The 16,903-nt window shown below is 42.9% G+C and overlaps 1 protein-coding gene across 3 annotated transcripts in view; it reads left to right on the forward strand.

Moving 5' to 3' along the window:
- Positions 1-16,903, forward strand: part of DPH7 (diphthamide biosynthesis 7) — a 174,653-nt gene that overhangs the window by 63,642 nt on the left and 94,108 nt on the right. For all 3 annotated transcript variants that reach the window (XM_069241378.1, XM_069241377.1, XM_069241379.1), the window contains one exon: positions 8,460-8,547. In XM_069241378.1, the coding sequence (XP_069097479.1) occupies positions 8,460-8,547 (88 nt within the window). The remainder of the gene's footprint in view (positions 1-8,459; positions 8,548-16,903) is intronic.

Below are 16,903 nucleotides of genomic sequence, written 5' to 3' on the forward strand. Positions count from 1 at the left end.
CCATTGCGCATGGGCGTCGACTCCATCTTAGATTGTTTTTTTCCGCTGTCGGGTTCGGACGTATTCCTTTTCGCTCCGTGTTTCGGTTCGGAAAGTTAGTCAGAATCTCGGAAGAAAGCGTCGGTATTGTTCCGTTCGGTATCGGGATAGTTAGGTACATCGACACCGATCATCGGAAGACTTTGGGGTAGCTTCGATCCCCCATCGGGGCCTGGTCGGCCCGACCGCGTGCGACATCGAAGCCGATGGAACGGACCCCGTTTTGTTTCTGCCCAAAATGTCACAGTAAGTATCCTTATACAGATCAGCACTTGGTCTGTAACTTGTGCTTGTCCCCCGAGCACAAGGAGGATACCTGTGAGGCCTGTCGAGCCTTCCGGTCCAGAAAAACACTCCGGGACCGAAGAGCCAGGCGTCTACAAATGGCGTCCACGCCGACAAAACAACGTTTCGACGACGAAGAGGAAACATTCTCGGTTCCGGAATCAGAATCCGGAGACTCCGACGTCGAACAACAGCAACAAACAGTGAGTAAGACGTCGAAAATTAAAACCATCGAGAAGACAAAAGCCCAGGGGACGCCACTGCCAACAGGCCATGGCTCGACCCATAAAACCGGCGACCCGTCGAAGGCGCCGAAAAAGGGCACGCCCATAGCGAAGACACCCGACTCCGGTCGAGGGACCGCCATGGAGCAACCTCGGAGCCGAGATAGTGGCTCCGAGAGGCAAAAACAAGATGCCGGCACCGAAAAACATCGGCACCGAGACACACTGCCGAAAGCCACAAAAATTATGTCGGTGCCGAAGCCGAAAAAAGATTCTCTCTCGGCGCCAAAAAGTTCCACACCTCCATCCTACACAGAGGAACAAGGAATAAGTGGCCAGATGCACAGATTTGGACAAGAGCTCCAAAGTGTAGAATCAGACTACACACAAAAGAAACTGTACATCCAGCAAGACACAGGGAAGATATCAACCCTTCCCCCAATAATGAGAAAAAGAAGGATCGGACTTCTCAAGGATGACGCACAACCACAAGCCAAAGTGGTTAAAAAAGTCACGCCTCCGCCCTCTCCACCACAACAGGCATCGCCGGCACAAACACCGCCACAAATGCACTCACCAGCGCAAACTACCATAAGTCAAGATAATCAGGATCAAGACGCTTGGGACCTATATGACACCCCAGTGCCGGACAATGATCCCGATTCATACCCCACAAAGCCGTCACCGCCAGAGGACAGTGCCTCATACTCGCAACTGGTGGCTAGGGCAGCAGAATTCCACAATGTCCAACTGCATTCCGATCCTATAGAGGATGATTTTTTATTTAACACCCTCTCGGCTACACATAGCCAATATCAATGTCTCCCAATGCTACCAGGGATGTTACGGCACGCAAAACAAATTTTTGAAGAGCCCGTAAAATCAAGAGCCATCACCCCAAGGGTGGATAAGAAATACAAACCACCACCCACAGACCCAGTGTTTATTACTTCGCAGTTACCACCTGACTCCGTAGTAGTAGGGGCAGCTCGCAAAAGAGCAAATTCCCATACATCTGGCGACGCCCCACCTCCGGACAAAGAAAGCAGAAAACTTGATGCGGCAGGCAAAAGAGTAGCATCACAGGCAGCCAACCAGTGGCGCATCGCAAATTCTCAAGCGCTGCTGGCCCGATATGACCGCGCACACTGGGATGAGATGCAACTTCTCATAGACCATCTTCCCCAGGAATACCAAAAAAGGGCGCAGCAAATAGTTGAAGAGGGACAAACGATCTCAAACAATCAAATCCGCTCTTCAATGGACGCAGCCGATACTGCAGCGAGAACAGTCAACACTGCTGTCACCATAAGGAGACACGCTTGGCTCCGCACTTCAGGCTTCAAACCTGAAATCCAGCAGGCTGTCCTTAATATGCCCTTCAACGAGAAACAACTTTTTGGCCCTGAAGTGGACACAGCCATTGAAAAACTTAAAAAGGACACAGACACGGCCAAAGCCATGGGCGCACTCTACTCCCCGCAGAGCAGAGGCTCTTTTAGAAAAACTCCATTTAGAGGGGGGTTTCGTGGCCAACCCACAGACACCACCAGCCAACAAACAAGAACCACACCATATCAGGGTTCATTCCAAAGGGGAGGTTTCAGGGGATATAGAGGGGGTCAATTCCCAAGGAGTAGGGGAAGATTCCAGACTCCAAAAACACCTCCACCTAAACAGTGACTTTCAAGTCACACAACCCCTTCACTCAACACCAGTGGGGGGAAGACTAAGCCAATTCTACCAATCTTGGCAGCAGATTACAACAGACAATTGGGTATTAGCAATAATCCAACATGGCTATTGCATAGAATTCCACAAATTCCCACCAAACATCCCTCCAAAAACACGCAAAATGTCACCACAACATTTAGAACTTTTAGGACTAGAAGTTCAAGCACTACTGCAAAAGGATGCAATAGAGTTAGTACCAGTACAACAAAAAAACACAGGAGTTCACTCCCTGTACTTTCTAATTCCAACAAAAGACAAAACATTAAGACCAATATTAGATCTCAGGACACTAAATACCTACATCATATCGGACCACTTTCACATGGTCACACTACAAGACATCATTCCACTGCTCAAACAGCAAGATTACATGACCACATTAGGCCTAAAAGATGCGTACTTTCATATACCGATACACCCTTCTCACAGAAAGTACCTAAGGTTCGTATTCAAAGGAATACATTACCAATTCAAAGTGTTGCCATTCGGAATAACAACTGCACCAAGAGTATTCACAAAATGTCTAGCAGTAGTAGCAGCACATATCAGGAGACAACAGATACATGTGTTTCCTTACCTAGACGATTGGCTAATCAAGACCAACACAGTAAAAAAGTGCACAAACGACACCACATATGTCATACAAACCCTTCACAAACTGGGTTTCTCCATCAACTATACAAAGTCACACCTCGAACCGTGTCAGACACAACAATATCTAGGGGCAACCATCAACACATCAAAAGGAATTGCCACTCCAAGTCCACAAAGAGTGCAAGCATTCCACAAGGTAATAAGTGCTATGTTTCCAAACCAAAAGATACAAGCAAAATTTGTGCTAAAACTTCTAGGCATGATGTCATCATGCATAGCCATTGTCCCAAACGCAAGACTACACATGCGACCCTTACAACAGTGCCTAGCATCACAATGGTCACAGGCACAGGGTCAACTTCAAGATCTGGTGTTGGTAGACCGCCAAACATACCTCTCGCTTCTATGGTGGAACAGCAACAATTTAAACAAAGGGCGGACATTTCAGGACCCAGTGCCTCAATACGTTATAACAACAGATGCTTCCATGACAGGGTGGGGAGCACACCTCAATCACCACAGCATTCAAGGACAATGGGATGTACACCAAACAAAATTTCATATCAATTACCTAGAACTGTTAGCAGTATTTCTAGCGTTAAAAGCCTTTCAACCCATAATAACACACAACTACATTCTTGTCAAAACAGACAACATGACAACAATGTATTATTTAAACAAACAAGGAGGAACACACTCAACACAATTGTGTCTCCTAACACAAAAAATATGGCAGTGGGCGATTCACAACAACATTCGCCTAATAGCACAATTTATTCCAGGGATCTAAAACCAACTAGCAGACAACCTTTCGCGAGACCACCAACAAGTCCACGAATGGGAAATTCACCCCCAAGTTCTGAACAAGTACTTTCAAATTTGGGGAACACCCCAGATAGATTTGTTCGCAACAAAAGAAAACGCAAAATGCCAAAACTTCGCATCCAGGTACCCACACCGCGAATCACAAGGCAATGCTCTATGGATGAGTTGGTCAGGGATATTTGCATACGCTTTTCCCCCTCTCCCTCTCCTTCCATATCTAGTAAACAAGTTGAGTCAAAACCAACTCAAACTCATACTGATAGCACCCACATGGGCAAGACAACCTTGGTATACAACTCTACTAGACCTTTCACTAGTACCGCATGTCAAACTACCCAACAGACCAGATCTGTTAACACAACACAAACAACAGATCAGGCATCCAAACCCAGCATCATTGAATCTGGCAATTTGGCTCCTGAAATCCTAGAATTCGGACACTTAGACCTCACACAAGAATGTATGGAGGTCATAAAACAAGCTAGAAAAGCTTCCACTAGACACTGCTATGCATCTAAGTGGAAAAGATTTGTTTGCTACTGCCATACCAATCAAATCCAACCATTGCATGCCTCTACAAAGGACATAGTGGGATACTTACTACATTTGCAAAAAGCGAATCTCGCTTTTTCATCTATAAAAATACACCTCGCAGCAATATCTGCTTACCTACAAACTACTCATTCATCGTCTCTATTTAGAATACCAGTTATTAAAGCATTCATGGAAGGGCTAAAAAGAATTATACCACCAAGAACACCACCAGTTCCTTCATGGAACCTTAACATCGTCTTAACAAGACTCATGGGTCCACCTTTCGAACCCATGCATTCCTGTGAAATGCAATATCTAACCTGGAAAGTCGCATTTCTCATTGCAATCACATCCCTCAGAAGAGTAAGTGAAATACAGGCATTTACCATACAAGAACCATTTATTCAAATACACAAAAATAAAATAGTTCTAAGAACAAATCCAAAATTTCTACCAAAAGTAATCTCACCATTCCATTTAAATCAAACAGTAGAATTGCCAGTGTTCTTCCCACAACCAGATTCTGTGGCTGAAAGGGCACTACATACATTAGACATCAAAAGAGCACTAATGTACTACATTGACAGAACAAAGCTAATCAGGAAAACAAAACAACTGTTCATAGCTTTTCAAAAACCACACATAGGAAATCCAATCTCTAAACAAGGCATTGCTAGATGGATAGTCAGATGTATTCAAACATGCTATCTTAAAGCCAAAAGAGAATTGCCTATTACACCAAAGGCACACTCAACCAGAAAGAAAGGTGCTACAATGGCCTTTCTAGTAAACATTCCTATGAGCGAAATATGTAAGGCTGCAACCTGGTCTACGCCTCATACATTTACTAAACACTACTGTGTAGACGTACTAAATGCACAACAAGCTACAGTGGGCCAAGCTGTACTAAGAACATTATTCCAAACTACTTCAACTCCTACAGGCTAAACCACCGCTTTTAGGGGAGGTAACTGCTTTATAGTCTATGCGAAACATGTGTATCTGCAGCAACATATGCCATCGAACTGAAAATGTCACTTACCCAGTGTACATCTGTTCGTGGCATTAGTCGCTGCAGATTCACATGTGCCCTCCCGCCTCCCCGGGAAGCCTGTAGCCGTTTAGAAGTAGATCTTAAATCTTAAACATTTGTACATTTGTAAATAATTATTATAAACTTTTTATGTACATACGTATTCACTCCATTGCATGGGCACTATTTATAGCAAACAACTCCATCCTCACCCTCTGCGGGGAAAACAATCTAAGATGGAGTCGACGCCCATGCGCAATGGAGCCGAAGAGGGAGGAGTCCTTCGGTCCCGTGACCAAAAAGACTTCTTCGAAGAAAAACAACTTGTAATACTCCGAGCCCAACACCAGGCAGCGGACTGTGCGAAACATGTGAATCTGCAGCGACTAATGCCACGAACAGATGTACACTGGGTAAGTGACATTTTCATTCTCAGCCATGTGAATTCCGCTTTTAGCCCTGCGGGCCTAATCGCCCCTGCTATGGATTGGAGGGCAATATATGTGGATTAAACCAAGAGGAAAGCGCAAGGCGCAGCATTTCACCTAGAGGTGAACAAGGACGCACTTCCCCAAATGTTGTGGGGCGGAGGGCAGAACCTGCCAACTCCGAGGCCTGGGCCGCGTCCTCAAACAACTACAATGAGGGCCTTACCCTGCGGGTGTCAGGCTCCAGGCGAGACAGCACCCACCGTTGGAAAATACACCTCGGATTATCCTTTGTTTTACCACAAGGAAATCATGTCTGAATCGCACAGTCAAAAGCCGAAACTGACGCACAATCACCCCCCCGGGTCAAGCGCGGAATTCCTGGAATGCCAGGAATGCGCGGGCCCTCTAGCGGTCGGAAGACCGCATGGAGCCCCAAAATGGAAAAAGGCGTGAAGGCAACGTTACTGCGGCTAAGACAGAAGTTGCAGCACCTGGGAAAACAAATGGAAACAAAGAGGAAAATACCATCCAGAAGATAACACCACAGAGAAGAGAAAAAATGCAATTTATCGGAGTAGCAGCAGTGGAGAAAGAGACAGTGGACGATGCGCAATGATCCCGTCAGACGCTAGTCGGCTGCTGATTGATTGAGGAAGAAGTCCGTCTTTGATGTTGTTTCTTGTTGATGCCTATTGGGAGTAGTAGTTCCAAGTGTTTGTTTTTCTTTAAACCTGCTGTTGAAGAATAAAGTGAAGAAAGAACAGCCTAATCCTTGCCTCCGGTCCTGACATAGACTCTGCATCTCACTCATAGTCCCCTCTCCATAGCGAATCAATGTGGAGAAAGTTTTATAAGAGACCCAAGTATTTCAAAGGGGCCAAACACAAAGACTGTTTGCTTGGAGAGAATGCCGATGAGCTGATATCTGACTGCAAATCTAAGAAGATTCTTGGACAGTGCAGGGATTATACAGGAAATAGCTTAAAATAGTAAGGAAACATTCCAATTGATCAGCCAACACTATAATTGTAAGGCTGACAACAATGTAGCTATAAAAATAGCTAGAGGTTAGTTGAATTATTACATATAATAGGGAAGTGTGAATTAAAAAGCTTTGGATTTTACTAGTATCTGTTTTATATTATTGCTACCAAAATAATAATAATAGATATTATCTTTCGAATACACACAGTTTGAATGATGATTGTACTTACTAAAAAAAACAATTATGAGAAACACCAGTTGCTGTGTCTGTCTACTGCTTTCATTGATCAGGCTAAGGGTGCACACAACTACAAATATTCCCCGCAGATAGGCGTTCCTCTGACAGGGTTGTCGGAGTCATAATCCTGATCTCAATCTAGGTGAGTCTAACTTGCTGTAAAGAACAATGAGTGACACCTGCCTGTTTACCTTTTCTCCATAGAAGGAGGGTGGTGGGACAGTAATCAGATACCCCTTGGGCTCCAAAAGAGGTGGCTATAATTAAATACCTCTGGGGGGGAGGGGGGGGCCTAAGAAAATCTATCTGTGTGTGTGCCTTCACATTTAGGTTGGCTCATGAGAATATGGACACATTTACACGTGCTTTGTTTGATGTTGAACTGTTGCCTGAGCTCTTATTATGCGTTACAATTCTGTAGACTGAATGAAATCACTAATCACTCTTTTTCTAGGTGTGTTTATTGAACTATAAATAAACCGTAAACATATGTATTTTTTATACGCAAACTCTTTTGGGTGGTTTCTAGAACTGAAAAGAATAAATTAAAGCTGAAAAACCGTAAGTGACACATGTAGAAATGTTGGGTGATTGTGACAAAATGAATGATCTCCCAGTCCAAGGCCATCAGAAATACTTGGACCTTCAGGGCAAATCTTGAGAGCTTGCAGTTACAGTGGATGTACTCTTATTTATCTTGTTGGTGGGGTGTGCAGTTCTTCTATATAAGCTTGTGGGAGTATAAGTGGTCTCGACATTAGTCTTCTTAAGGGCTGAGAGTGGAATTCTTTTGAACAGCATGGGGACAGTTTGTTGGTGTGTTACTGCACGTGGCCTAAGTGTGATTTCTCTGCGTAGGCAAGTGCGAGGACACAGATTAGAACATGGCCTACATGCTCTTCAGAAGTATGTCCTAGACCTGAGGTTACTGCAACTGTTACTCCTGTTGATGCCAATGCTGCCCATTCTATTTTATTGGGGGTGCGTAAACAGGAAAAATCAAAGCAGAAATGCACAACTCTTCACATAAGTCACCAGTAGAGAAGTCTGCCAAAACGTATCATTTTGTGCAACTTGTAGCCTCTAAAAGCACAAAGAGGGCAAAGGGGAGGCCGACAGTTAAAAAAAAAAAAAAAAAAAAAAAAAAAAAAAAAAACTATATTTGGAAATGGTCAATAAATTACACCTTTCCTGTTGATCCAGAAACATGCCTTCAATTTCCCTTACCAAACATATTGTGTATCACATATTCACTGATTGGGAGCACAACAGCTAATATTGATTGTAAACTGGGCTTGCCTGAACAGTAGTAGATTACTGTCCTTTAAGAAAAACGTATTGCAAGCTACTCAAAGGATGCTTTTTAAACATGCTACTTAATAGTGGTAGAATATTCCGAGTTGGAGGTGCCTCCAACCTTTTGGAGAATATTGCCTTATTCGAGTGACAACTTTGAGACCAAAGGTTGAATAAAAAGGATAACACAGTGTAGTCCCTAACCATAATAAATACTAACGACAAATATTTTTCCTTTTAAGGTGCCATGTTCCAATATTTGAATGCCCAACATTGGGTATTGCAAATGCCAAGGGAGCTGTTGAACTGTGCCACCTCAGCGGGAGTGAGGTAAACCTTGACACTATCTTAATGTTTGTAACCAGTCTTTCCTTAATGAAAATGCATTTGGCAGCATTCAAACTGTGCACTTACCAGCAGCGGCTCCCAGCTTGTAGCAGTGGTTTATGAGAACGGGAATCGTGTTTCTTCTGTGCAAAAAAAGAAAATAGCCTGACACCTCGATATAAACACCTAAGTTCATAATAGACAAAGTGGATTTCTGTACATGTGCTGTGTATTCTTTCATAAGGGAAGTTCCATCTACCATTTGCTTTTGGGACTTTGGATGATTTTTCCAGTGAACTATGTGTGCTTTTTTCATAGTTTACCAGCTGAAAGGGAACACCTGACAGCAGCCTTCTTCCTCGCTCCATGCTAGTCTTTGACATGTTCCAGGTGGAAGAGAGGCACGTTACTTTGTTACAGAAAATACTAAGCAGGTTGGTCCAAGTAGTTGTTCTCTCAGGGATGCCCTTCCTGCCCCATGCTAGGTTCTGTGACTCTTACATGTGTGTACGTTTTTTTAATGGTCTTGTTGAGGTTTCCAGTTCTCAGCACCTGAGACCTGATTTGTGGATCACTTCTTCCATAAACTTTATCGGTCTTCTTGGTGCATTTATTTGGATCAATTACTTTAAAATCCAGCTAGTGCTGACACAAATATAAAAAGCTTGTTTGAAATGCTTAGTGGCAAGGATGTCTAACAATACATCAAAAGTATGGAATGTACCTTACGGCATTTTCAAAACCACAGCGCAAAGCCTTTTTCATACAGCGATTAACATTATTTTCATCACTCTAAAGTTCAGATATAGCATTTAAAACGTCTGGGGCAAACTCCTAAATGCAACTCTCCAACTGGCTGTTGAGCACTAGTTGCCCTAAGCTCCAGGTTATGGTGCTCATGCTACAGTTGTAGATCTGATTGCATGTGTCATCTCCCGATTACCAGGTAAAGCACTTCAATTGCTTTGGTGCTAGGATCGCTTAAGGATCGACTTGAGCCAAAGCTCCTTGCTTTGGAATAAAGTTTAAGGATTAAGATGGTTGCTTATTTGAGCTCCTACTCACTGGGGTTGTCTTCATCAAGTTATTGTGATACATTTTTAGAAGTCATCTTACCAACACAGCAGAAATAACACACAGTGTTAGAAATGAGGTCTCTAGTTGGCAGATTTATGCACCCTGTCCAAGTATGGACCACGCTCCTAGTCAGAGTAAGTCAAACACAACCCAAATTATCCTGTGCTCACCCTCCAGTAGCTTGGCACAGAGGAGGCAGGCTTAACTTAGAAGGCAATTTGTACAGTATTTGTGCAACAGCTCATACAGTAACACAATGACAGCACCACAAAAAGTACTTCACACCAGTTTAGAAAAACTGATAATATTTATTAGAATAAAACAAGACCAAAACAACAAAAATCCAATATGCTCAAGTCAAGATATCACTTTTTAGAGGCTTAAGTACTCTTAATCCATAGGAATCAATTGATGTGTCTCTTTAGTGCGAAGTACCTGGGGTGCGTCAAAAATAAAGATGCTGCGGGCCTTAGAGAATATTAGGTGTTGGAAAGTAAAGCGATGCACCAATTTTTCCGGTGCAGCGGAGGTGATGCATCAATTCTTTCCTCGCGGGCAAGGTGATGGGTCGATTTCTGGGCATACAGCCTTGGTTCCTCACTGCGTTGCAGGGATTGATGACTACTTGAAGTCCAGGGACGATACGTGGAAAGTCCAAACACCCTGTGATGATGAACTAGGTGCTGCGTTGATTCTGCAGGCGCTGTGTTGGTTTTTCAGCTGCGAGAAAAGTCCATTGATTCTGTAGGCGTTGTGACGGTTTTTCGGCACAGTGGATTATCTCCCTTAGGTAAAATCTATGGTGGCTATGAGACTTAACAGGAGGCAAGCTGACAAGCTCGGGTGAACACTTGTGTGGGGAAGGCATAGTCCTTCCTGCAGAGTCGGGGAGCAGCAGCCAGCAAGGCAACAAACAGGAGAGCAGTCCTTCCAGCAGAGCAGTCCAGATGACTTGTTTGGGCAGCAACGTAGTTTGTCTGACAGAGTCTAGTTGTAGGTCCAGAAGTGTTTGATGTTAGGGGGTCACAGACCCAATATATATACCTAAATGTGTCTTTGAAATGGAGGAGATTTCAAAGAGTGGTTTTAAAGTGCACCAGTTCCCCCTTCAACCCAGTCCAGTCTGCCAGGAGATCTGTGGGGGGTTATCAGTCCTCTGTGTGGGATCAGGCCACTAGGCTTTGAAGTGTAATTAAGAGCCCCCCCCCTTCCTGCCCATGAAGACTCATCAATATGCAGATAAATGCAGATGCAGCTGTGTGTCATGTGTCCATGCCTGTCTGGGTGGAATGCATGAGGAGACCTGTTAACCAGCACAGACCAGATGTGGATTGGAGACATGCTGTAAGGCACAGAGATCAGTAAGTGCAGTGAAATGCCTATTTTCTAAAAGTAAAAAGAACAGATGCTGGACAGAATGCTGAACAATGCAAACATTCATCCCGAGTCACAAACATCTGGGTTTAATCCATCGTTTTTTTCCCCACCACGCCACCCCAGTTTGGATCCAACCATATGCAAATCAGTCTTGACATGTTTCCCCATGGGAGCCTTCCAGACCGAACTGTCAAGCCAGGTCCTCCCTCGACCGGAAACAAGCATCCTAGGAGTTTTTTTGCTGGGGTTTGTGGTCCGTACCATATTCATGTTTTATGTTAATGTTTTTGTCCTTTTATATGCTTTATGTGTATTTTTTCAGCCAAGGGGTTGTGTCATCTAAATAAACTTTATTAAAATCTGTTATTAAAAACATAATATAAGACGTTGAAATCGCTTAATCATATTATTAGTAGTAGACATTTGGGGATATGATGTTTAGTTTTGTAATGGGAAAGAGGCCTGCTTTTTCTTCATCTTGTAATGAATAAGGGTTAGTGTATGCCAATACCAAGAGCAAACGATGTCTATATATTTCTAGATTTGTTTCCGTGCCTTAAAGAGGCTGGCTGGGCAGGTTTTCATGGTGGGTTGGTGAACAGCGTGTTTTTTTCTGCTGATCTTTTGTTTAAGGGGGGACAACAGAGGAACGTTCAGTGAGGAATATTGATGTGTTATAAACAATGCTTGAAACAGTGTCCACAGTCAAGAATAGGGAATCACTGTCATGCTTCCCTTGGTTTGTGTGTTAATGCAGGTAAAGAAGTGTAGAAACCCAAGGGAAATCTGTTTGTGCTGAAGAGGAAATAGTCTTTTCCATCTTCTTGCCTAAACAAAATGTCATTTTTAATGAACTCACTCCATTTTTATCGAACATCACACTTTTTTTTTTTTTTTTTTTACATTTGTCAGTCGTTTTTAATGTACACTATTCTGCAGTTTGAAGAGAGTATTTGTTACAAAAACATTTGTGGTTACCGCTTTCTGCTACAGTATATAATTTGCGTTAAGAAGTAGGTTTGTCTTTTATTGAAGCTGTCATTGTTATAGTTCCATTGTTCATCTGGCATTCTTTTTGTTTGGCTCAAGCTGTTATTAAGGAAGTAGCGCTGTCTTGCACTCCACCAGCGTACACTTTATTTCAATCACTTACCGTTACAAATGAGGCCTCTAGTTGGCAGTGGTTAGCACCCTGTCCAAGTAGGGACCCTCACTCTAGTCAGGATAAGGGAATCGCACAGCTAAGATAACCCCTGCTCACTCTCTTCGTAGCTTGGCTGAAGCAGCCAGGCTAAGAGGCAATGTGTAAAGTATTTGTACACACAGTAACTCAGTCAAACACACCACAGAAGTACCCCCACATCAGTTTAGAAAAATAGCCAAAATTTATCTGAGTAAACAATACCAAAACAACAAAAATCCAACATACACAAGTTAAGACACAAATTCTCAAAGATTAAATCTTATTAAAATGCTTAGAAACACAATAGCTTCAACTGGAGCGATCACGGCACCTTGACGGAGTCGTTCCCAACAGTCCGACGCCACTCGTGATTGAGTGCGGGCCGGCTATGGACATGCACAGATCCCAGGTATAGTACCTTGGAAAACAATGAGAAAACAAAGATGTTGCTCAAAGTCAGGTAGGTGAGGAGTCGCCAGTGCAGCATCTGTTCCTGCTTTTGGGGAGGTGATGCGTTGGTTCCTTTTTGTTACGCAGGGGAGGTGAGGTGTTGGTTCCTTATGGTTGCCAGGGAGGTGATGCGCCGTCGGTTGTGAGGTGTTAGTTCCTTACAACGAGGCAGAGTCAATGAACTCCAGCAGGTAAAGATGCAGGCGTCGACTTTGTAGCGTCACAATAACACCACAGGTGCTGCAGCAGAGTCAGGTGTTGTGGACCAGCAGTCTGCATTTCGGGACACCGGAACAGCCGCAGCCTTTTTTTTTTTTTTTTCGTTTTTTTTTTTTTTTTGTGTGCTCGTTTGGCTTTTCTTGCTGCGGTGCAGCCCAGGAGGCACATTTCGTGCTCCAGGTCGTGCCGCAGACCATGGCAGCCACTGGACTTTCCCTTCCACCTCCTTACCGCCTTGGGTCCTTTCTCTTTTTTCTTCCTTTTTTCTTCTGTCTTCATTTCTTCTTTCTTCTTGGTCTTCCATATTGTCTTCTTCCTTGGTGTTAGGCGTCCCAGCTTGCCTTTCTCCATTTCCTTTTCTACTTGGTCTTTTTTCTCATTCCTTTCTATGTGTTCTTTCCCAATCCAAGATAGTGTTGTACGTTTTTCCTGTTTTGTCACTTCCTGTTTCATGGTATATAAGCACTGCAGTTTCTTCCTTCCTTGCGTTGCAAACACTTCGTCTTGGTGGTGATCCTCGCTACCGTTTTCAGCTTTCTACCTTCTCCTGCTTCATCCCAGAAGAATTGTCTCCTATTTTTTTTCCTTTTTTCATTGTTTTTTCCTCTTTTTCAGGAGTTCCTGTGATAGAGGTTTTTTTCACATTACTTGGGTTTTTCCTCTGGGACTCCTTCTGGAGGGTTCGGTCTGCCTTGGCGTTTTTCTAGTCAGCAGTACCATGGCTACTAGAAAGGGTCGCCCTTATCTTGGCCAGTCCAGAACCAGTAAGAAACCAGGCATTCCTTCAAGTACTGCAGCCTACGGCGGTAAGAGACGTGCAGACCGTGACATATTCGGGTGAAGGTGTCGGGTCCTCCAACTGCTTTAGCGCAGGAAGACCCATCAGCCTGGTGATGGGTCATCAGGATATGAAGGGCATACCTTGGCTTCTTTTGTTGGACTGCATAGAATGAATTCACAAACAGCCCAACTGTCATCCTGACCCAGAAATGTATTCCACAGATAGCCAGAGACACAGAATGGTTAAGCAAGAAAGTGCCCACTTTCTAAAAGTGACATTTTCAAACCTACAATTCAAAAAACAACTTCACCAAAAGATGTATTTTTAAATTGTGAGTTTAAAGACCCCAACCTCCACATCTCTATCTGCTCTCAATGGGAAAGGTATATCAAAGCAATCCCCATGTTACCCTATGGGAGAGACAGGTCTTGCAATAGTGAAAAGCACATTTAGCAATATTTCATTATCAGGACATGTAGAAAAAAACACCAGTACATGTCAGATACACTGCACCATGCCCATGGGGCCGCATTGAGCCTACTGTAGGGGTGACTTACATGTAGTAAAAGGGAAGGTTTGAGCCTGGCACGTCAAAATGGCAGAGAGAGGCACTGCAGTGGCAGGCCTGAGACATGTTTACAGGGCTACTCATGCGGGTGGCACAATCGGTGCTGCAGGCCCACTGGTAGGATTTGATTTATATGCCCTGGTCATACATAGTGCACCTTACTGGGGACTTAGAAATCAAAAATGCCAATCCGGGATAAACCAGTCACCAATTTATTTAAGACAGCGAGCATAGGCACTTTAGCACTGGTTAGCAGTGGTATGGTGCCCAGGGTCCTAAAGCCAACAAAAACATGTCAGACAAAATAGGAGAAAGAAGGAAAAAGGTTTGGGATTAACCTTGCAAAAAGGGCCAGGTCCAACCCTTCCTAAATCTATTTATGGCTTGAGGGCTTCCTTATACTACCTCAGTCCTGATGTTCCTAATAAATCAAGCAAACGTTAGGCTAGGAATATATTATCTCTGTCTGTCAGCACTAAAGAAATCCTATGAACTCAAAAACGTGGTAGTTAAATCATATCCCACGCTGGAAGTTTCACTAGGCCTTAAAAGATATTTTCTATTAGTAGAAATACTTCTGTAATTCCATCTAAATTGTAGTTTGTGTGTTTTTACTAAATTTGCTTCAAAAAATTTTAAGGTTTAGTTTTTTATTTCCAGCTGTGTAAGTTTGAAGAAAGAAACGTTGGATTACACGATAAACAATGTACAGTCATGGCTTAATATGCCAGTCTGGCTGACAAAGAGTATATCATTTTGAAAATACTGTAGTTATTGTAAGATATTGTTTATTGGACAATGTAATAGCTGTTTTAGCTCAGTAGCCAAACACACTTCATGAAGGCAATGGAATTTCCAGATCTGCTGTTTTCCACTTAAGACTTCCTTTCTTTTCTTATTTCATATCTTACTCCTCCTGCATCAGTGAAATCCTTACAGGCCATGAAACATCCTTCAGTGAGCAGTTCTGGTTTATGTGAAATATAAACCTATTTCCAAGGCATGAATCTCCAGTTTGCTTACCTATTCTATTGTTATCACAGCAGCAGTGGAGAAGACCAGATGCTCTTCTTTCTAGTCGAAAGAAGTTGGCAAAATTATAGGGAATCCAGGGTAATACTGTCTTATTATAATGTCTCTCTTTCCTTAAGGTAGGTAAAATCTATGGTATTTTACAACTTGCAAAGGCTGGAGTTTGAAAAGGACTTTTAACACAGAGTCCGTTACACAGATATGCCAGACAATCTGTAATGACTGAAATGATGCAGATTTTATAGTAAATGCAGATCTGTACATGATCCGCCCCTGCAACTCCAGACGCCAATAAAACTCAGTCTGACTTTACTTGAGGAAGCAAAAAGCACATTTATGCATCCAGAAGCATGCATCTTTTAATAGGAGGAAGATATTGGCTTACAGTATAATCTTCATTTTCAGGATTGAGTGCGGAACATAATAATATGAATATTATGATTTTAATATTCCTTCATGTCTTCCATATTTCAAATCTTTTCAAAAGAGCCTCTGATGGAAATTAAAATAGATCTTTTTAAGCTATTGACTTAAAAAAAAAAAATCAATATCTGATTTTATTCTGAGTAGTTTATTGTACCCCAAAAGACTGGAGGCAGCAGTTGAATGTCAGAGCATTATGGCTTGAACCAATTATGTCTAGTGTTGTACTTCACAGTTACATTCATTCACATTTTGACCATTCATACAGCTAACCGGGTGGGTGGCACCTGATGATCTCAAGATGCTTGTATCAAACACTAGTCGAAAAAGTCTGTACTGGAGGTTTTCCATTGTAGGTAGGTATCTTGCTTTGGCCAAAACTCTGCTCCCATAATGCAAAATAAAGTTTTCGTAGCTGTGGCAATCCTTCACTGCTTTCAAGGGGTACATCACTTCCATTACTCAGTTATTGAAGGCTTATTGTTCAGAGACCTGACTGGTGAATAGTTAGTTTAGAACACTACACAATCTTTGAATTTCAGTTAATGAAACTAAATTCCACTGGGTGTTATAGACATGTCAGTTTATAGAAGTAGCGCTATACTGCTTTGTGGCCCAACACGTCCTCCTCTGGGAAGAGTTCTGTTTCCCGATTCACCACTTTTCCATTTGTCTCACATCAATATTGTGATTCAGAGACTCCTATGCCTGATGAGTCTGTAATTCCAAGTTGTCAGTTTTGCACAGTAGTGAATGAGTACTCTTAAGCTATTTTTTACAATGGGACAAAACCCAAGAGTTACAGTAAAAGAGGGTTGTGATACCCAGTCATAAGCTATGGTTACTAATTCATCACCATGAAAACTCTGCAATGCATCTTTCCCCACAAGGTCCACGCTACTATCTCTCTTGTACTGTCTAAACTGGATTATGCCAATGGCCATTACCATAGATCATCTCTACCATGAATCATATCTATCTACTATGAAAAGACTACAGCAGATTTATAACTCTGCTGCCAGACTACTCCTAGATGTAAGACCACACGCCCACACCTCCCCTGCCTTGAGGGCACTACATTGGTTACCGGTTGCCAGAATATCCACCTTCAAGCTGCTTTGTATCACCACAAAGCAATACATGGAACAGGACCGCTTCTCATCAGGAATACAATCACCAAATGCATTCAACAAAGGAACCTCCACTCAAGATTGGCACCTCGCCTCAAAACCCCACCATACAAGAAAAA

This window comes from Pleurodeles waltl, chromosome 6, assembly GCF_031143425.1.
Source record: "Pleurodeles waltl isolate 20211129_DDA chromosome 6, aPleWal1.hap1.20221129, whole genome shotgun sequence".
NCBI classification, from domain to species: Eukaryota; Metazoa; Chordata; class Amphibia; order Caudata; family Salamandridae; genus Pleurodeles; species Pleurodeles waltl.